The sequence below is a fragment of the Meleagris gallopavo genome, chromosome 14 (assembly GCF_905368555.1).
Source record: "Meleagris gallopavo chromosome 14, MGAL_WU_HG_1.1, whole genome shotgun sequence".
NCBI classification, from domain to species: domain Eukaryota; kingdom Metazoa; phylum Chordata; class Aves; order Galliformes; family Phasianidae; genus Meleagris; species Meleagris gallopavo.
Window position 1 is genome coordinate 4,799,034 of NC_139417.1, and position 21,970 is coordinate 4,821,003.

At 41.5% G+C, this 21,970-nt stretch overlaps 2 protein-coding genes across 7 annotated transcripts in view; one reads left to right on the forward strand and one right to left on the reverse strand.

The window, feature by feature from the left end:
• RAF1 (Raf-1 proto-oncogene, serine/threonine kinase) overlaps positions 1-21,970 on the reverse strand; it is a 69,745-nt gene that overhangs the window by 20,988 nt on the left and 26,787 nt on the right. For 3 of the 6 annotated variants that reach the window (XM_085235586.1, XM_085235585.1, XM_085235583.1), the window contains exons 1-2: positions 18,878-19,020; positions 9,584-9,639 (exon numbers count right to left, since the gene is read on the reverse strand). The gene's annotated coding sequence lies outside the window, so the exon portion shown is untranslated. Of the gene's footprint in view, positions 1-9,583; positions 9,640-18,080; positions 18,193-18,877; positions 19,021-19,282; positions 19,375-21,970 lie in introns of those variants that run through there. The other 3 variants (XM_085235584.1, XM_010718436.4, XM_010718435.4) reach the window with 3 other exon arrangements.
• The window catches only part of LOC109369912 (uncharacterized), a 69,130-nt gene continuing 54,898 nt past the window's right edge, over positions 7,739-21,970 (forward strand). Inside the window, exons 1-4 of the mRNA XM_085236157.1 lie at positions 7,739-7,860; positions 18,292-18,596; positions 18,691-19,271; positions 21,533-21,593. Coding sequence (XP_085092283.1) covers positions 7,739-7,860; positions 18,292-18,596; positions 18,691-19,271; positions 21,533-21,593 — 1,069 coding nt within the window. The remainder of the gene's footprint in view (positions 7,861-18,291; positions 18,597-18,690; positions 19,272-21,532; positions 21,594-21,970) is intronic.

The window sequence follows — 21,970 nt, forward strand, 5'->3', positions numbered from 1 at the left end:
ACACATACACAGTACAGTTCACCCACATCTGTGAAGTCAGCCCGAGTTTTGATAGCACTGGACTTTCTGCACAGATTTACAAGTATATATGTGCAATTGCATTCTCACTACACCTCTAGTTGTCACAGCAGCTCGTTACCACTGTCTTAGCTTAGACAATCAATACTTGAAGGTGCTTTGATGCTAGCTGCAGGCCAGAAGAATAGCTGTGTATGCCTGATATAGTTGCAAGCATTAGCATACCTGTATTTCAAGAAAGAAAAAGTGGCCCAACAGAAATTATAACAAAAAGCAATGAAGAAACCCCATTTTTATCAGTGATGTCAAGGGACTGGTTTGGGTGTCTTTCTGTTCTGTGGTTTGGGTCTTGTTTGTTTGCTCCGAAATTATTTAACTCCAAATTATTTTCCAAATCTTATTCAAAAACTAAGCAAAGTCAGAAACAAGTTTTGAAATCTGAAATGAAATCCTTGATAAATTTCAAAGTGGCCAGATTGTCTACTAAGCTTTCAGAAAGAAAATAATAATAATAGAATAATAAGCAAATAAGCTTAGTAGTTTATTCTCTCCCATAAATCTGCATCTCTCTGTAAACCTCTGCAAACTCAATGCTTAGAAGTGCCCAGTGCAACTGCCAAGTTAGTAGATTAACTCCAGATTTGCCTTTAGTGACTTCTGCACACTGCCTACATTTCTGGTCACCTCTGTGAAAGGGAGAGAAAGTCATATTAAGCCTGCTAAGTCAAAAAACACATTAGTCAGGAAATGCCAAAATAAAGGTCTTCCAAACAACTGCAATTCTGTCCCCTTATGGTACAGGAAAGTACTAGACTGACAGACCCCACTGTTCCCCAGATACAAAAAAAAAAAATCAGTGCATAACACCAAAAACTCCTTTACTGAGCACCTATCAGTTTCTAATACGTCTCATTTCATTCTGTGCTTTCTCTGTTGTAAATTATTTGAACGCTCCCATCCATTTCCTCACATCCTTGCTGTTTTCTACAATTGAAGAGATAAAGCAATAGAATTCATGGAAAAACATCTCACTAGTATTAAGTGCCCATCTGGGGATGTCCAAAAGGATAAACTTGAATTTGAAAGTGTTACTCAAGCACAACTCCAAAAAGCCTTTGCTAGATTCATATGTACTCAACACTGCTAAACATCTGAACCCAGATGTGACAAGCATTTAAAAAGGAAACATAACCAACAAGCTTAAAAAAAGGGTTGATTCATGCGAAGCACCTACCATTGCACACAGACTTTGCAATAGAAGAAGAAAAAAAATAATCCAGCCACTCTCTGTTACCTACCTCATTCTTTAGGCATCTTTGAACTTATGTAATGAATCCACTCTATGTGATACTGCTAAAAATATTAATAGGAATATCAGGTTTCTGTTTCATATTTCACTGAAACCCTATTAGACAGAAAGGAAACATCATAATTTTGGTGCCATTTTATGGCCTTCAGGTAATTTTCCTTCCCAAAAGACTGCCTACAAGATTTTGCCACAATCTCTCAAAGCATATTTCTGTGGTGTGTTTTTAGCACCTCCATGTTTGTCATGTCCTACTGGTATTTCCTAACAAGTTCTTACAGTCCACAGCCTCAGAACACTAGCAAGCAAGATGACAGGATGTCATAAACTAGGCAACAGTCAGAGAATCATAGAATGGCCTGGGTTGAAAAGGACCATAATGATCATCTAGTTTCAACCTCCTGCCACGGGCAGGGTCGCCAACCACCAGACCAGGCTGCCCAGAGCCTGATAGATGGAAAGTCTGAAAAGGTTCCAGCAAAACCATAGTGGTAGTGATTCTACGACTGATACTGTAATAGTGGCATTATTTCCTGAATTTGAAGATAATTGAATTAATCTAAGTTAGTAAGAAACCATTTCAGTGAAACAACTGTTTTCTCCCCTGTAAGTCCCTGAAGTGGCTCACCCACAGGGTCAAGTGAGCACTTGTTCTGCTAGAAGACTTCAGGCTGAGGATAGGCAAAAGTGCAGGAGAGCGAATCACTATCAGTCCAATCTGCTCAAGAACTGCGTAAGCACTGGTTGTGAACGGGTCTTAACCCAAACCAGACGGCTCTGTCCAGTTCTGCCCTCAGACTCCTGGTACTCCAGTTCAGAAGCTCCGAGCTGCAAAAAGTCACTATAACTATACCAAGAACGTTTTCTTTCACATCCTCACAAAGAAAAAGCCACTGCGGTGTAATTCCAGGTGGATAATAAAAGGTCTTTTGCTCACCCTTTCACTTCTAAGGCATCCCTGTCAACTATCCCATGAAACTTACTGTATTTTCCAAAACCACATCACCTATCTCCATACGGATATTAAGAACAGCACACCTCTACCCTCCATTCCACATTCCACACTATGGCCTTTTGTACTCTATGCTACAGAAGGACCTAACGAGTTAGTTTGTGAACATTTCTTTCACTGACAATTCATACGATGAACATAGACATCTTCTCCTTCTTACCAACTCATGTCATCCCTGAGTCAATGCTGTCAGCTCCCCAGGTCCAGTTGCACAAAGTTCTGGACGTTGTTTAAAATATCATTTAAATAACATTTAAAATTCAATTTCTAACCAAGTTCTAGTAAGATTTAGATAGTTTAAATTATTATTATTTTTTTAATCTATGGAACATAAATGACAACAGTTTTATACTTGATGTAAAAGGGAAAAGAGAAATGGAAACACTGAACCTCTGAAAAAAGGAGGGAGAGTGGGAGATAGAAGTGAGGAATACAATAGACTTCTGCATATACAACCAAGCACCAGCACAGTGATCTAGAATTTGAATGTATTTTCCTAGATGTGAAACAGAAAGGTGAAAAAGAAGTTACGTGCAGTTGCAACAGCCACATTATGCATATGAACAGCCCTAATAAAAGGAGTGGAGATAAATTGATAGGTAAGGGTATCAGCATGAAAACCAGTCAAGTTTGTCATCTAACCTCTCAACTTCCCTAATATTTCATTTCAAATGTCTAGATACTGTGCAGAATCATATCACCAAGGGTGGAAAAGATCTCCAAGATCATCCAGTCCAACTGGACTCTTGTTGCTATTGCTATTATGAAAGTTGACCACAACGTAACATTACAGCCTATACATTTAATACTTTGACTTGCTGCCAACATTTCCTGAAGAATTCAGTGAAAACAGGAAATAAAACATTCAAACTTGTATCTTGATGAAAGCTACACTTCGTAACATAAGAAAAGTACTTTCCTACTCTTAGCAGTGTTCTCTCATCCAAACGCGAGAGGCCTACTGCACACTACAGAAAGGCCTACTCAGAGAAACTAACGCAATTGTTTTTGTAATTGCACGTACAGCAGGCTCAAGATCAGCTGCTGCCAGCCTTCTGTACAAGGCAAATATCAGCAGTATCTCTGATCACGCACCCACGGCCTTTGCTCTCCTAGGACCTTTGTTTTAAGTAACTGTTCTGCTCAAGGAAATCAAGCTTTCCAAACACTTCTCTTCAGACTGTGGCACTCTCTGAGGAGTTCTAACCAGCAATTCCCACAAATACACAAGGGCTGCTCTGCAAGTAATGCCACCTACGTTATTATGTTGGCCCATGATGTCAGTGGTGGATGTTGGTAGTATGGCAGTAGAGGTGGAACCTTCCCACTGGAGAGGACAAGCTTACAGTTTTTGAAGAAAGACAGAACTCGTGAGTCCTTGTAACTTTGTTCGTGATGTCTTATTTTTCTTGGATTAATGGAGGGTTTAGTCTAGACAAGACTTGCATTCCGATACCACACGGGCCACTCCTAGATACCTTCACTTTCCAAACAGTCACTGATCTTATTCTGAACTATTTTGGAAGACCAAGGACAATTAAGTTATCCCTTAAGAAGTAATTTATGAATTACTTACGCCTTTCCACTGCCCTCTAGGGTAAAGAAAACGAGCTAAGAAAATTATATATTTTAAAAACAAAGATACAAAATAAAAACACTGAATTCAAACAGTTCACTGCATGCATACCAGTAAGACACAAACATGGTAACTGTGTGACTAGCTCTGAACTGGTAACAAATATACAGTCACAAAATATGCACACGGACTCTAGTTCTTAACTGAACACAACAGCATGCACAACAGCAAATGACAACAGACAGACAGCTTCACAGGACATGGGTGGGTTCCATTTTGGTCACCTCATTATATGAGACACATGCAAGCACTGCTTACCTTCCAGTGTACCATACCCTGTGCCCTAGCATTGGTTTATTTATTCATTTTGGATCTTCAACTCCAACCACTATCTGATGAAATACATTTCTACTGAAACTAAATTAATTTTCCTCAAACTTTCCCAAGGTCCACACCAGTCCATTTCAGTGAAGAGATGTCTGATATGTTCTAAGAGAAATTTAATTTAAAATATAAGAGGATTTCACAACAATGCCTTCACAAATACGTAATTCCAAGTTTATGCCTATTCCAGCAAAAACTAGTTTTTCTTCTTCTAAATGAATTAAAAGCATGTTTCTGAGACATTATATTATCCATTATTAAGGCTTGCACTATGTCCAATGATCCATTGCCAGCTAAATGTTACATTTTTGTTCCAGCTACTCTTCATCAAAATTACTAGTCTGTCTACAACTAAGAACTCCAACAGCAGCATCCAAGTAATATTTTAAGATATTAAAGTATGAGCAAATTGATCTCCTTCTAGGTTCACTACCACTAGAATATCGATAGTGATAAATCTCATATTAAACACTCTAAGAGAAAAAATCTCCTATAATTCCCCTACCTCCCACAGATATATTAAACACTATGATCCAGACTGCACATTTAACCAGCACTCTTTGCAAGATGACAACCATTTGTACACACATTAAAAGCAAACACAATAAACTGCTGTGCCATGCACGTACCCGGCAGTAACAAATTCCTAAAAATGACTGAATGAATAATCCCTAGGCTTCATTTCTAAAACCAGATTAGGCAGAAAACTCTCATCAGTGATAAGCACTCTAAAATCTAATACACTTCAGAAGCTTTTTTCTTCCCTCATCCAAAATGACTTTACAGAGCAGTGTATCTACTTTTATCTATCTAAGCTTTACCAATACTCTCCACAAACAATGTCATTAGAAAAATTTAATCCCATCCTAAACACAACCTGAACAAAAACTTCAAAAACTTGTGGTTTAATTACTTTGAAAGTCACATTTTCCTGAATCAGTACTAAAAATTAAGAATTATTAGGAACTATAGACAATCTACCTGCATAGAGTAATCATGTTTGGAGAATAAAAAAAAGATATCCTTTGTTTGGGAAAGCTAGGAGAAGCAACAAAGATCAACAGTTAAATGTATTTCACCAGCATGAAGTCAAATCAAAATCCTGTCTTTTACCATCTACAGAGCAAATCCCCAAAATACTTTAAAGTTACTTTAACTTTTTCCATGACCACCAGCAGTGTTTAGTCTGAACTGTCGAGAATTTGGGTCCGTCTCCTGAGGAGTGCTGACTGCTACAAGAGAAGCTGAAAGCTCACAGGACACAAAGCACAGCCCGCTCTGTATACTGAACAAAGTGCCTTGGCCTTTCCTTTATTTCTGGAAGAGACTCCAAGAGCTTTTTAAAGACAACATAAATCCAGTTCTCCCTCCCAACAAACACACACAACTTTGCCTGTCTTTCCCACGTGAACAATTAATAGCCATGTTCACATTTAGCAAAATATGCATAAAGGCAAAATACCAGAGAAGAAAAATGCAGAATTCATTTGAAAACTACCTATTAACAAATGTCTTCATTTTAAGAGTTGCTTACGAGAAAAAATTTTTATCACTGTGACTAAAGATTATCAATGCATTTAACTGTGGTCTCCCTCAGCTCCCCTCACTTACAGTGATTTCCAACTGATTCAGTACTGCCTGGGTGAGCTGTGGGAAAACAACACAGAACAGCAGCAACAAACAAACAAGCCCTCTGCACCAAACAAGTAACTATTGTGATACATGGCTGTACTTCCTAAACATTTATCCTTACATACCAGGAGATAAATATAGACCCATTCCTAACAAATGAAGCTGTTATCCATACAAATATAAGCATGGGGCAAGAGTTAGCATCATGGCAAGAACTCTAGCGCATCTCCCACACCTGTAAGTTTGGGGTATTTCCTGCTAGCCCTGATCCATGACATACAAACCTTCTATGTTTCCTTAACAGTTTTTCTGATCTGTTCAGCATCCCTGTTTCTCTGAACCATCCATTTCATAGTCACCAATTCCAACATATTCTTGCTATTGTAACTGTAAGGTATTCAAGAAGGAAAAAGCGTTTTTATTCACTGTTTGTTTTTCCAAGCACTGGGATCTACTTCCAGCAGCAGGGAATACAACTGCTCAGGCTGACATACCTTCAGATAGATTAAACCTTTGCAAGATTAATACTTTCCTGTATCTAAGAAAAACTTTGAGACTAAAATTTTGGTTAGAAAACATCAATGAAGCCATACAACTCCAATATTACAGCCCTAAAGTGTTGTTTTTTTTTCTGAAAAATGTAGAACATTCAATGAGCACAAGCCATAAATGTTTTGAAACAGTATTTGCACCTCTGGAAGTATGATTAAAATAAATATAAAAGCCACCATGCATTCCCTCTACAGTAATAAAGGCAGCATACTGGTTGTACAGTAACCCAGAGACCATGGAGCTCTACAACAAACCATCTTCCTCTAACCCAATTTGCAGGAAATCACTTTTAAGACATTTCCGCTCTTAGGTTCTACTTCAGGCTCTAACTATGAGGTGCTCATCTCCAAAACTATCTGCACCTTCAGCTGCTTTGTGCTGCTCTCCTCCTGGTGGTTACACTGGCTCCAGACTAGTTCTCCTAACCAAGTGCTGCTACCATCTGTTTGGCTTGTGCTTTCCACACACACAGTCAGGCTGTCAGTCACCCATCTCACCCCATGTGAAATTTGTATCAAGTCCAAACTAAGAGAGCTCTGTCAGCTCCCTTACAAAAATCAGATTCCCTCATTAGAGAACCAGAAGCACTAAACACTCTGCCTGTATCTAACAGAACACCACACACAGCAACAACCTCAGGTAAAGAAAAACACAGCTGGTGTTTACAAGCATTCAATCGTAACTTTTAGAAATTGTAGTTAAGTATAATTGCTGACTTTAGATTCCCCCTCCAAAAAAACAAAAACAACAACAAAAAAAACCCAAAAACCAGCAACAACAAAAAAACCATTAACTATTATTAGAACAGCCATGAAAGAACAAGATGACCTGGGAAAGCACAACATTTTTTTCAACTTACATTGGGTAAAAAGTTTGCTAACAAAGCACCAAAACCCTACAGCATGGCATAAAACCTCTATTCTTTTTTGATGCCTATTCATTAGTACTAGAGAGAATCCTAGACTGATTTAGCAGCCATTACCTAAAGTATAATGACCTATAAGATTTATAACATTTACCTTATAATAAAAATTAATAAATATCGAGAGGGGCTCACTTAATGTTTTAAGGTGTTCTTTCAACATAATGAAGATTACTGCAGCCAAAGTGATATTTAAGACTTTAGTTTTTAAATTTGGTAAATTCAAATGCTTTACTAGAAATAAAAAGCATACTGACCAATGCTTTACTTTACCTGATTCTATCAGAATCACATTACATGTCACTCGTGTCACACTCAGACTGGCTTTTCACCATAATGTTACCTTCTTTCCAGCAGAGTTCATCAGAAAAGGATGTAGAGAAACAGACAGATACCCAAGAGGGCCTTGCCCTGCACAAGCAGAGCTATGTGTTTACAGGGGCATTCACGTTACACAGGCAAGTCAGACTTCAGACAAGCATTTTTTTCCCACAAGTCTTGCTATCAACTGTACACACATTCTCAGACATGTGCCTATTTGCATTTTGAGCTTTTTCATGCTTGAATTGTTTCAAGTATGGATGAAAGCCCCAAACTGTGTTAAGAGTTCCCTGGAACTCATCCACTTTACAGCAAGGATGAAAAAGTTACTCAAATGTCAGCAATCCACCAAATGCCCTTCCCACACAAGTTCTTGAGAATTGAACAAAAGTGACGGAGAATTTAGCACAAAGAATTATCAGCTTTCTCCTTCTTCAGCTGCATGTAGTAAATGAATTAACACTGAGGATGCCACGACTGCTCTTTAAATAAATACCAGTTTTCTGAAAAGAAAGACAGCCTGAGGATGAGGTTAACTAAGTAACTACTGACATGTGATAGTTATGCAGGTTACATGTTTGAATTGTTACACAGTTCAAGCATACTGCCACTACTAAAAATGGCTACAAAACAGCAGAGGACTGGAGGAGGATGCAGACATCCAAAAGATTGAAGATTCCAGTGTCCTCAGACCAGTTTTAAATTTTAAGTGTATTTCACTGAATGTGGGATCTCTGCCAGAACCAGCAGTGCCACAGGCAGGTCAATGCAGCAATTTTATGGAACTGAGCATAGAATCAACAAAGGAACCTGTCACGAGTTTGGGATTCCCTACCCCATCGCCCCTGGGGGGGCGTGAAGGAGCGGCTGTGCAGTGATCAACTGCTGCTTGGTCACCTCACAGCAGAGTCCAGGCCTGTGGGACAGAGAGGAGTAGGGGCAGCAGTAGCCAAAAAAAGTCTGAAAGGAACCTTGAAGATACCTTCTGTGAGCTTGCAACACAAGAACAGATTATTCCTCCTCCTACTTCAGAGCTAGTAAATGCACCTGGGAGTATATTAACGTAAGTTTCTGCAGTGTGAACCAAAGCTAACATGATAATACTTGAGAATTTAAGTTACAACATGCCTGGACAGCTTGACTTGTTTCCAAAACACAGATACTTGCAAAGAAACCTGCAAAAATTGGCAAATAAAAACTGAACCTAAGTATAAATTACAGACTGTATACAAGCAAAATTACTTAGAACATCTCAAACACTTAGTGCCTTGAGTGCCTGCAAAGAAAAATTATGTTACAGTTCAACCCTATCTTATATCATCTTACTAAATACTTCCATGAATTTACAGTTCGTGTGGGTTTTTACTAGTCAAAGTGTTTCAGAGGTATAATCTCAGGAAAAATAAAACAAAAAACAACAAGAACAAAAACAACCAAACAACCAAATCCCACTCCTTGGAAGATAATGCCACAGACCTGACTTAGTGTGAGGTCTGGATTATTCACAAAAAGATTCATAGTTGTGTGAAAAGGTAAGTGGTATCTAGAGGAAAATATCAATAAAGTTCCAAACAGAGGAAGAGCTTTGCCCTCCTAAGTAAATACCCATCGATACTGACTGAAGAAAGAGCTTAAGTTAAGCATACACTTCTGATAAAGCAAACACTGAAACAACTGTAGACATATGAAAGTTATGGAATTTTTCAAAACACAAAAAGCAAGTTTTGGTAATGGTCAAGAAATACAAGCACAGAACTCATTCGTACTACGTCCCTTCCCCGAGGATAACCCATGGAACCTGGAAGGAAGGAAGGAAGGATGAGGCAGGATAAGGAAGAAGGGCATGACAGAGATTTGTACCTTTCGTTTTCCTTTATGTCAATGAAGTCCTATGACAAAACGATGAAGTGCATCATCTGTGGAAGACAAGACAAACAACGCTTTAATAGGCAAACTCTAGCACACATACAACACACCAAATCAACAGCCAACCAATGATTTCATGAATTACAACATTAGAGTTACCTTACTTTCCATCCACCAGCAGTTTTCATGGCCTTCTACTGCTTTCTAGACAACACTCCAATGTAAGGAGATGCACTGTATAAGGCCAGATTATATGACCACCACAATAACTCAGTATAAACTTGCAGTTATTCAAGAAACACCACAAAAATCTTTTACGGCTGAAACTGTACACCTCCTTCTCAGACATCAGGCCCTTAGTTACACATGCAACCACCCTGCTGACCACAAATGTCCCATCAAACCTTGAATCAAAAAAAAAAAAAGTAACAAGCTAAGCCTCTAAGGTTATTGCTATCTCTTGTGTACAACTGTAACTGTAAAAGGAAGAATTCTTAGGGAATCTGAAGAAGTCTTGATTAAAAATATGAAGCTAAGATTAGCTAAAGAAGCAGGAGTCAAATATACAGAAACATTCACTAGAAAGTAAATAGTAAAATGCCTTCCCACCTCACAGTTCCCATCCTACTTAGCCATTTCCAGAACAAATCTCATGCTAGAGAAGGCAAAGATGGGACACAGTCACACAGCCATCAGGGCTAGCAGCACCTGCTGGAGCACCTCTCCCTCCTATGATGAAAAGTTGAGGGAGCTGGGCTCGTTTAGCCTAGAGAAAGCCCCAGGGAAACCCCACTGCCACCTTCCAGTACTTGAGAGAAACTTAGAAGCAGAGGGGTGACTGACTTTTTATAGTCTGATAGCGATAGGACAAGGGGAAATGGCTTTAAACTAAAAGGGAGATTTAGGTTAGATGCTGGGAAGAAAGATTTTACTCAGAGGGTGGTGAAGCGCTGTAACATGTCAACCAGAGAATTTGTGGATGCCCCATCTCTGGAGGCATTCAAGGATGGGATCCTGGGCAGCCTCATCTAGTGGCTGGCAACTCTGTCCATAGCAGAGGGCTGGAACTGTGTCATTTTTAAGATCCCCTCTAACCTAAACCATTCTGTGATAAGCAGAGTGTGGAGAAGGTATGGCACGCTGCCCACCACACACCAAAGAAAAAGCTGAGCTGTACAGTTCTAACAGAATTGGTGAGCAATAATGACACACTTAGGAAATAATCCATACTGAATCAAGAGTTGATTTCTTCTTTTCCCCAAACAGATTACATTACTAAGGAATACAGTGTAGAAAATAAGACCAGACAGTATGTAGGGGCCAGAAACAGAAAAACAGAGCAGACCAGAGGACCAGAGGGACGCATCCTCAAAACAACTACAAAAGACCTTTTAAGTGGATATCTTGGCAATTAGCAGACTGACAAAAACAAGCATAGTTACAATCCTCAAATTTAGTTAGAAGTCTGAGACAAAAAAAAAACTTGTACTACAAAATGAGTGAGAAGAAATCCCAAATACAAATTGAGAAAACATAGCATAAAATTCATGTGATGGGTTAAAGAAGGAGCAGGTACAGCACTGCTACCTGTACCCAAAGCAACAGCTGTAAGGTAGCAAAGCTGTGTACTTTTCTTGACAGATAAGAGAAACACGGAAAACGAAAATCACAGGAGAACATCTGCTAACAAATTGGCAAGAATCAAAGTTTAAGCAGTGAGTGAACTGACAAAAATACCAGCTGTTATTGCAGACGTGAGATTCAATTAAATGTGAGTAGAATTGTTTACCTAAGACAATGGCAAAACTAAGGGAGAAGAAAATGCCTGCATACTGGAGGAAGTGTGCCTACTTGCAGGATTTCCACCTGAGACACTGCAGGACAAGAGATGGTGCAAGGGAAGCAGGTGTTTTGTACAGGAACATGGAACTTGCACAAGTTCATCATGGACCATACTCTGGTATCAAAACACTGCATTGGAAATATTAAGAATTCTGCTACAAAAGTACACCTAATTTCACAAACAGGCTGAACAAGAACTGTGAAACAACAAGTTTGTGTTTCAGTGTTTTCAGGTCACTTTTTTTTGCTGAAAGTTCTAAAACATACACCTGGACAATATTTCAGGTTAGAAAAATAGAAGTTAAACATTTCATTTCTTGATTCAGGCAGTCCTTGCACAAGTGACGTTCTCCACGTGATACTTCTATAACCAAACCACACTTTGATGCCACTCCTGCTGCTTTCTCCGGTTCTCATTACCAGTTGGGTAGGTACAGCAATCTGCCACCAGCAGCGATGGACATCTCTAACAAGAAATAATATTAACTCCTTTCCTAATGGGTGAAGAAACCCATTACGGTTCCTTGATGAGAGAACATCAAGTTTAGTTAACATCAGTTGGAGTTTTTGGAAGTTATGACAAAAAAACTCCAACCCGCTTATTCCTGGGCTTGTCTTTTACATCACATTGCTTATTTAAAGCTTCCACGTGAGAGATGCGATAGACAAAACACTTACTATGCAAAGGAACCAAAACAGAAAAACAAAGCAAAACCTCTCTGCCTGCCATAAAATACACAAACAGAAATTAAAGAATCACAATTAGAGCAGAAATATTATTTGTGGCGACAGAAGAAACAATATTTTCAAATGTGAGAATTGTAGTCTTGACCTGCCTTATCATTTTATTAAAATCTTCTTCAGAGCATATAGTGCTTCTGTAAAACAGAATAATTCCAGGTAACGGCCTGTAATTTAACATCACAAGGGCAGATCTTACTGGAATAGGTAAAAATAGCACTCGTGGAGATGCCAAAGGAGAGTCTTTCCACTATATGGCCACTGCCTGGATTGCAACATCAGCTGGCTCTCTTTTTATAACCACTTGATTGCCAGTGAACAACTTACCAAGAGAACTCAGAATGTTGGAGAAACAGAAGAGCAAGGCCAAAATTCACTTTCAGGTGAAATCAATCCACTGTATCACCATGCTATTATTGCCTCTGTAAGCTTTATACTTGCTTCTAAAAGCGTTTAACACAAATGAATCATGTAATTCAGAATACAGTTTATTTTCTGTTAAACGTCAGCATAAAATTAGAGGCTTGCACACTGTTGTTTCTTTTGGCTGCAGTACATTCTGGAAGCTACCTTATGCCATCCTAGTTGCCATTCTCCAATAACCTCATTTTGACCAGTTTCTGGGAACACACCTCCCATTTCCAGCCAGCTTGGAACAACTACTTTGTAGCACCTGAACCCACAGATTCCTTTTCATGCTTGCAAGTAAAGACAACATCTAGGACAACATGAGCATTTAGAACTGCTAGACCAGGGATCAAACAGATAGAGAAGTTATTTTGCTTGAAAATGTTCCTGTCAGCCAGCCACTGGACTTGCCCAGCTTTCTAATTGGTACAAGGGAAACCAGCATCCTCCAATCTCCAACAAGACCAACAGGTTTCTGCCTGTACATACCTACATATTGGAACTGACCGGACATGGCTTTCACGGCTTTTTGAAGGGGGACTGGAAAAGGATCAAAAAAACAAAACAAAAAACACAACATGACTTGGCTCACAATGTTACTATCACATCTTTTACCCCACTATATAAAGATGGAATGAATATCAAAATATTTAGTTCACCTTAAGCTTCAAGCTGCTGCTCTAATAAAAAAAATGTTTCCTATTCACACACAGTAGCCTCAGTATGAAATAGTTTAGGCCTGAAAGGGTTCATATTCAACCAGGGATTATTAAAGTAAGGAAAATATTTATCTGACAGTAGCTTGCCATTAACAATTGCTAGGTAAATTCGGGTCCTCTGGAACTCTGACAAAAGGTTTTACAGAACATGAAGCTGGAGCTGCATCCTACAATATGATCAACTTTCAGAGCAGCTTAAAGTTTCTAAAACAAATCTTGAAAAATATTAAGTTTTACTGTGTATCAAAATGCACTTCCTTCAGCTGGAAGCTGGTTCAGAGGTTATCATTGGTTCTTTCAGCTTTACATTAAGCTTTTTATTTTACAGTATATTTACAGAACTAGTGATTCTAGTTGCAGTGAGTTAGGAATTTGTTTTTTTAATCATCAAAACAATATCTAGTCTTTTTTTCCTTCTGGCAGCGCTGCTACCACTGAAGCTTCCAATCTAACTGTCCTCCCTCCACGTGCTGTTCTGCTCTGCAGGACCTCACTGTTGTTCCTGCAAATCTCACTTCCACAACCATTCCATGCAATTGGATGGGAGGATCTGCACCCCCGCCTGTTACACTGCGCTTCGTTCAGATTCACCAAGAAGTTCTCATGTAAAATATCACACATTATTTATTCTAAACAGGGAAAATTGTGGACTAAAGCAAAAAGGATGGTAATTTACGTAATTGTTCAACAAGCAAGCAGTGTTCGGGGGGGATTGGGGCAGAAGACAATTTTTTCCATAGGTAGGAAGAGGGTGCAGAAAGTGAAAAGAGCAGTGCCTTTAGAGGTATTCTCACCTCTGACAGGAAGATCACTCCAGAAAATACTCAGAGCATGAGCAGACTGAGCGAACATGGTGAAATGACCGAGAACAGAACAAGTAGAATACACATAAAGAAGTCTGAATTACTGATGGAGTCAACAGAGACATGTACTGGAGCAAATGACAACCAAAACAAAACACTACAGGAAAACAAAACGGCAGATTAGTCATATGTTGAAGTTTCTCAATAAATACTTAAATGTTAGCCCTGCAAAGGTACCACGAAAGACACCTTTCCTGCAGCAGAGCACTACCTTGCAGCTCACTGGTGCCTCCACAGCCCAGTGCTGCCAAAACACCCATTTTCAGAACTCCAGTTTGTTCTCTTGTGAAAGAAATTATGTAACAAAGTGCCTTGCTGGGGGCTCTGAGCCATTTTTTAAAGTCTAAACCTCTGAGCCAGCTTTAATTAACATGGTTAACCCCACGCCACACCCAGCTCCAAGTTAGTGAGGCCACCTCCCTCCAGCTCGCAAGCTAAAAATACGCACTGTCCCTCTGCTCCTAACCGATACTACATATTTCGGCTGGAAAGCAATATTAATTAACACCTTTTTGACAGCTGTTTGTCAGAAATGAATATTTTAGCGTCAGCAGCGCAAGCTGAATCCAAAATGAAGCAACGTTCTGCAGAGGTAAGAGAAAACAGGCAGCACTACAGCAATTGGTGCAACATCTGCAAAGAGCCACAGTGCAGCGAGCAACCAGGAACAACAAAACAGCGTTCTATCAGTAAACCTGGAAATACAGGTTCCAGCTTCAGGGTTTTCGGCGAACTGCAAAGAAAACGAAGCAGAGACACACACTCATCACACACAAAGATGGCTGTGAGGCAATTCCAAAACTCTTTTGCCTGAAGTTAAAACCAATTGTCTTTGGTTTAACCACGCGAGAGCTGTGCTGCACGTAGCGCGGTGAGCAGGATGCGCAGAACGCAGACACACCTGCAGCTGCAAACAAATGTACTGAGCAGGATTCACCGCTGCACTGTCCCACATGAACCCATGTCTACACTACAGTCTTAGCTCTAATTCTTGACATTCCCCACCAGCAGGCAAAAACCTTTGGAAAACAAATAATCGCATCCCACTGTGTCCGTTAAAAGCCTTTAAAAAAATGCTCACTTCTGTAAACACAGTTTACTGTCACTTACAACTCTTAGCTCCGAAGCATAGCAAGAAAACGCTTTACTCATTTACAAACGACTTGGGAAGGGTTTTGTTTATCCCCATCTACTACATCACTGCAGCATCTCAGTACACAAGATGACCATATTCTATTAAATTGCAAAAGGTCAGCACTCAGTGCTGCGATAAAATCAGCCCTGTGTGAAATAGATGGCATTTCCAGTACAAACACAATATCCAAGTCACCAAAGGAATACGCGTATGCCAGCTGCTTTTCAAAGCAAAATTGTTGTTTACAGAAAAATAGTGTACGCAGCAGGAGCCAACAGAGCACTGGGAATTATTCACACAAGTTTGGCCCAAACAGACTTTCTTTTCAGAAAGGCAACGAACAACACCAAACACACATCTGGATTGCCAGCACAGAAAGCCATGCAAAGTGAGGTGAGCTTCATGCTGTCTCAAAGCCAGTAAGACAGTGCATACTCATCATTAATAAAAGAAAGAAGAAATCTGGGTAGCAGCAACATTTGGACACAATTTCCGAGTGTTATATCAACTCTTCTTACAATTAATTTCTAATTTAGAAGCTGCTTTCAACGACTAGATTTCAGATCAGAAAATACCAAAGGTTTTTGTGTAAGCAATTATGTACCAAATTGGTACAATGTTGATGTAAGCCAGCTGCTCATTTACAAATGTATTTATCTTACACTACTGAAGTCATGCTTAAAATGCTGGTTAAATCACAAGTTTTAATCTTGCTTTACCTATTTTTGTTACTTCTTCAAAGAAAGGTAATTTGGATTTATGCAGTTTGGTATTTTAGGAGAAACTGAAGCTCTATTTCTCATTACACAGTCCTTAGATTTCTGCATTTTTAGGTTGGAATAGAGTCCATGAGCTTCTCCTTAAGAATCAATCACCCTTTCCAATTATTCATCTTTTTCAAGCTTCATTTACATGCAAGTTTTGGAAATCAAACTGCACGTACATTTTCACTCCTGTTTCCTCAGCAGCTGGCCCTATATTACTATGCCATCCACTGTCCTTCCTCCTAGCTTCCAAACACTCTTGGGCTTATTTGCTTATTTCAGCAAAGCAAGCAGGTAGAAGCATCAGGGATACAGAGCTCCCACAGGCTATGGAAATAGGAGGCCAAGCTGCAGAGGAACCTCCTGCTTTCCCTCGCCAGCACTGCAGCCCCAGGTGCAGCACGTCCTACATGGCAGAACCCAACTAGGGAACCTGCTGGCAGCCAGGAGGGAGGCGAGACACAAAGGAGCTGAGGAGAACACACCTGGAGAGATTCCAGCATGGCAGTATCAAAAAGGGGATGGCAAGGGATGCCAGCTGTACTGCAAAGCAGTGGCGAAGGGAATGACTGAAGGTATCACAGAAGGGAGCGCTGGCAGAGCACAGAGGTGACACAGATCCAAACACAAATAACAGTCTATTAAACACAAATATTTAATTTAGCTCATTTGCTTAAGTCATTTAAACATTCTGTGTATGTAACACAAAAATGAATTTATTAGCACAACTCCTTCATCTGAAACTCACTGCTTAAGGACTTCTTTAGTCACAGCAATTTCACATAACAGCTTTTGGTTTCTACCTCCTGCAACAGCTGTAGAACTAACAGCTTACCATATCACCTTAATTTGTTTCCAAAGGCAGAAAACTGGGAAAACTTGTTTTTTCCTCAGCTCCCAGTTTCTCAACAGCAAATGTGACAAATAACTGAAGTGAGGGGCACGTATGTCCCAGCAGAAACCAGTGCTGATCGAGCACACCAAGAAGTGCTGACCAACCATTCCCGTAGGTCATGTCTGTGGTTTATAAAATAGGACTTATTTTAATAAGCTGTAGTAAGTTCAGGCCCTGAGACAGCAGTCAAATCCTTAAGTTAGTCAAACAGACCTTGTTGCTGCTTAAAAAATATATATATATATATATATATATATATGAGAATTTTTACACGTACAGCAAAAGCATTAAACAGAAAAAAATAGTTTGTATCTTCTTCGGAAAAAAGAGAGACTTTCCCTGTCGCTTCCAGCTTTTTCTTCAGAACAGGTCTGTCAGCAGTATTGCACAATACATTGTCCAGTCCTGAAGATATTAAGCATGGCAACAAACCACATGAAAACACATTCCAGATTTCTGGAAGCACTGCTGCTCTGGCCCAAATAAGCCAGTCCACTGCTGATTTAATGATCTAAGATTGAACTGCTTACCGTATTCATCAGTCATCCACTACATAAGCATAAAATACAGATCCACACTTATTTTTATGATTAACTGTAGCCTTAGGGCTTGCCTACGGAAAATATTCTTAAGACAAATTAATGAAAGTCACTTCCATTCTTAATGGACGTCCCCAGAAAAAGATTTAACCAAACTGCTTGGAACTTAACCCTCCTATTCATCAGTGCAATCTTTTCTTTTTGCACCTACATTGCTAGCAAGCGCTAAAGGATAGGAACATCCATTCCAGTTATAACCTGATGTTATCCAACAAAGAAATCTTAGGCAGCGCTTGGATCAGGGTCTTTCAGAAGCTTTAATAAATAGGTAGACAGATTTTAAAAGCTCTAAAGGTCTCTTGTACACAATTGCTTCCAAGTATTTTGACTGAAGTTTAAGGCTTACTGCAACATAGTCCTTTCCTGGTCTGCGTGCCTGCAGCACCCTGCAGCAGCACCCAAGTGGATACAGGTCGTGCCGCAGCAATTCCACCACAGCGCCTGAGGCTTCACAGCCCCAGGTGAGGTCCCTGCACCCGCGGATGTGCCCGAGAGGCTAGGGAAAACCCACGCAGGTTGCTGTACCTGACACAGGCAGGGCACGCAGGGGACAGGAGGAGCGCTGCTGTCGGCGAGGTTATTTCTGTGTACATTTGAACCGTAGATAAAAGAGTCCGGGAACAGACCAGCACATCTGCACGGCAACAGCAGGGCAGCTCGAGGGAACCGGGAACCTAAACAACCACACTCCGGTGTTTACGTACTTCTTTGTAAACCGAAGCTGAACGATCCCAAGCGAGCGGCTCACGCCGCTCTCAGTCACGCTACCGCGATACAGTCCCATTTTCCACTCGGCCAACGGCGGATCCCGGCCGCAGAGCGGCCGCAGCTCCACAGGAAGCGGCGCGCGGACACCGAGCTGCAGCCGGCGGTACCGAGGAGCGGAGAGCCGAGGAGGCGACGTGACGGCCCGAAGCCGCCGGGCAGCCCGCAGCCCCGCGCCGGAAGGCACGCAGCGCCGGGCCAGCCGCTCCCCGCAGCCGGGCGCTGACAGGCAGAGGCCGCACCGCGCCCGGCTCGCCCGGCGGCCGAGGGACCCCCGCGCCCCGCCGCCCCACCTCTCTTCCTTCCCCCGTCCCTTTTGGGGCCTTCCCCGCGGACGGGCCTGGGCTCAGCCGCAGCTCTCGGGGCTGAGCCCCCCCCCGGCCCCGCGGTACGGGGACGGCTGAGGCCCCGCCGCCCCCGAGCGGCCGCCTCTCCCCGCGGCGCCGTGCCCGGGGCTCCGCTCCGGGCGGCGGCGACAGCGAGGAAGAGCCGGGAGAAAGGGCAGAACGGAGAGAAGCGAGGCCCTCCGATCCGCTCGCAACCCCGCACCGCCCTACCTATGTCACTCCCTCCCGGCCGCCGCCTCCGGGCTCATCTCCCCTCGGCGCCGTTCGTTTCGTTCCTCATCTAAAATGGCGGCCCCGCACCCAGCGAGACATTTATCCGCCGCCCATCGACCCGCCGGCGCTCGGCTCCTTCCACGCGCCTGGCTCCTTCCTCCTCGCACCGCCCTCCTCCCGGGCGGCCGAGCACCGAGCTGCCGATGGAGCACTCCTCCCCGCTCCCCCGCCCCCTCCAGGCGCCGCCATTTGGGAGCGGTGGCGGCCGAGGCGCTGCGGTGCGGCCCCTCGGAGCCGCGCGGGCACAGCGGGCTGCGCCTGTGGCGGCTCCTTAAGGCGAGCGCCTTCTCAAACATTGGGCCCAGCGCGGCCCGCCGGCCCGCACCTGCCCGTAAGTCTTACCGGGAGCAGCGAGCCCCGCGCTGCGGGGAGCTGGCAGCGGCCCGAGGGGCGGTGCGTGCCGCCAGGGGTGGGGTATCACCGCTGGGAAAGGTATCGGGAAAACACGGCCCGGGCGGGCGGCTTTCCCCTCAGCGGGCGAGGAGGAGCCGTGGGACGCGGGCTGAGCCTCGCTTGCTCCACGCACTGAAGGCATCGAGTGCCTACGTTAAATGGCAATCAATTTATCGTCATAAAAACTTGGAAGGATAGCCACTGCAATATAAAACATTTCTCCTATTGCTTTTTTTATTTTTATTTTTTTAAGAGCATGCACGTTTTCAGTCCTTAGATTAATTGACATTCAAACCAGCATTTCTTTAAAGAGAGCCTCCAGTAGAGCTCTCTCGGCCTTATTTGGGGTTTCTCTGCAGAGGGAGGCTTGTGCTGCATAATCCGAGGTTGCAGCTCAGATGAAGTCACATCAACAGCAAAGCCAAAGGAAAAGCAACACTGCTGGGCAGCCTCTCCTAAACACCAAATAAGAAAAAAACAACATACAAAGGCTGCAGCTACTGATGCCCTCCAGGGAGAGGTGTGTAATTGCCATCCCCATTTCAATCTGCTATGAGGAACCCTAGAAGGCTGAAACAGAAATCTCCATGTCCTCAGAAAACCACAATTCAGTATGTGATTTATGAACATGAATCACACCTTTCAAATTCTCATAGAATAGCCTTTCCCATATGTGTCACATTTAAACCAAAAGAGTCTGATGCACACACAGTTTATGTGACTTTAACAGGATTCACAGTCAAACTGTTGGCTCAGGAGAAAGAGGTAAATTCACAGCTGTGTGTACAGTGAATATTTGGATTGCTCAAGACTAAGCGTGTCGGTGTAATGTTGTAGGCAGCAGTACAGATATTGGTAAAAGGAGAACCTTAAAATACAATAATGTAAAATGAATGAAAACATGACATGAGAAGCTTAAATTATAACATTTTAAAGTTTCAAAAAGAATAGATCAAAATCAGCCACAAATCAAACCACCTCCGGTAGGGAATATCTCAAGCTGAGTTTCAGATAGTTAAACAATGTCATTTATAATTTGTTAGGTTTTTGTGTAGTTTTTTGTTTGTCTGGTTTTTATTCCTGAATTGTAGAACTTAAATTGCATGTGTTTTTTTATAACAATAGAACTTCTTAAATACGAAGTTCACAAAGCAGTATACTTGTTTTGCTGGAAAGGAAACTAACACAGTCTGTTCTTCTGAGTTACTTTTGTTATTTTGTTCAGAACAGACTCATTTTATCCATATCCAACTAAAAATGGATGCTGTTGGTATGACAACATTGCATATTGTCACTGTTCAGACACATACCTTTCCACCTCTCCGATCAGCATCTTTTCAACCACATACTGAAGCAAAGTCTTGGAAGATTGTCTTTTCCTATGTTATTAACTTAGGACACCTCCTCCCAAAAGGTTCAGTCTTTACCACCATAGATAAGTGAGCAGTGATCTCACTATTTCCCTAGAAAGCATGGATTCTGGAGCAACCTGTGCTCTCCAAGAACTCAGTGGAAGTTGTTCAGACTGAGATAGGGTTGTGTAGAGCTGTGTGCCTGCAGGTTCTAAGCCCTGAGGGTTTGCATTAGTAGATCTTTTAGATCATCATTTAGTTTGGTATGTAGAATGGACTGTCCAATACAAAGCTTGTACATAAATATCTATATTTAAATCCATGTTATTTGTTTTCAGGGTCAAGCTAACCTAAATACTTGAGAGTTAACAAAAGAAACTTTGCATAACAGTTCAGTATGTGTTATAGAATCAATTCATCTCTAATACTTTACCAATTAGGCACATTTATGCCTATGATTCTTATGTTGCCTTTTTATAAACATAACAATAAAAATATTTGACAGAAATGCCAATTGAGGTAGGTTTTAAATGCAAATTTATGTGGAAACACTTCAAAGTAAAATTGAGCTTTTCATTAAACATTAGTGAAATAAATTATTTATTCTGAGAGTGCATCTCTATGAACAGTAAGCAATGATCTTTTACTGAAAAAAAATAAAAATCACTGATAGTCTTACATGAAGTATATTTTTAAGATTTCCAACAAGCTGCCTACCAGTTTTCTATCCTCCATATGTTCTCTCTGCAATTTGTGGTATTGTAGATATCCAGTATCTCAGGGTTATTATATGTAGTGCAGCAGAAAATTTCAGCTCCAATTTCAACGCAATGCAACTTGCTTCTAGGAAAATTCAGAGATCCTGCACTGCCCCATCCAGTTCTCTCAGACTCCTCTTCAGACAGGAGGTATTAAGTTGCTTTCTTGAATTTTTAGCTACTCATTTGCAGTACCTCTTACCAAGACTTATCTTCTAACATGAAATGGAGCAGTGACATATGAGAATGCTGGTCAGAACTTTGGAACTTGAGAATTTAAGCAAATGTGCTGGTTACAAAGCATTGTCCCTGCTGTGCGACTCTGCCCAAGTCCACCGTCTCACTTTGTGTTACAGGCACCTTGGCTGCCCCTTTATTTACAAGAGGGATATAGCCTGACCCAAAAATAAATAAACAAACCAACCAACGGAACCCCCTCACCACCAGAGCCATTTGGTTTAAAAGTGACCTCTGCCAAGTTGTATGTGACACAGCTATATTTTATTAGGTAATCAGCACTGTACCTG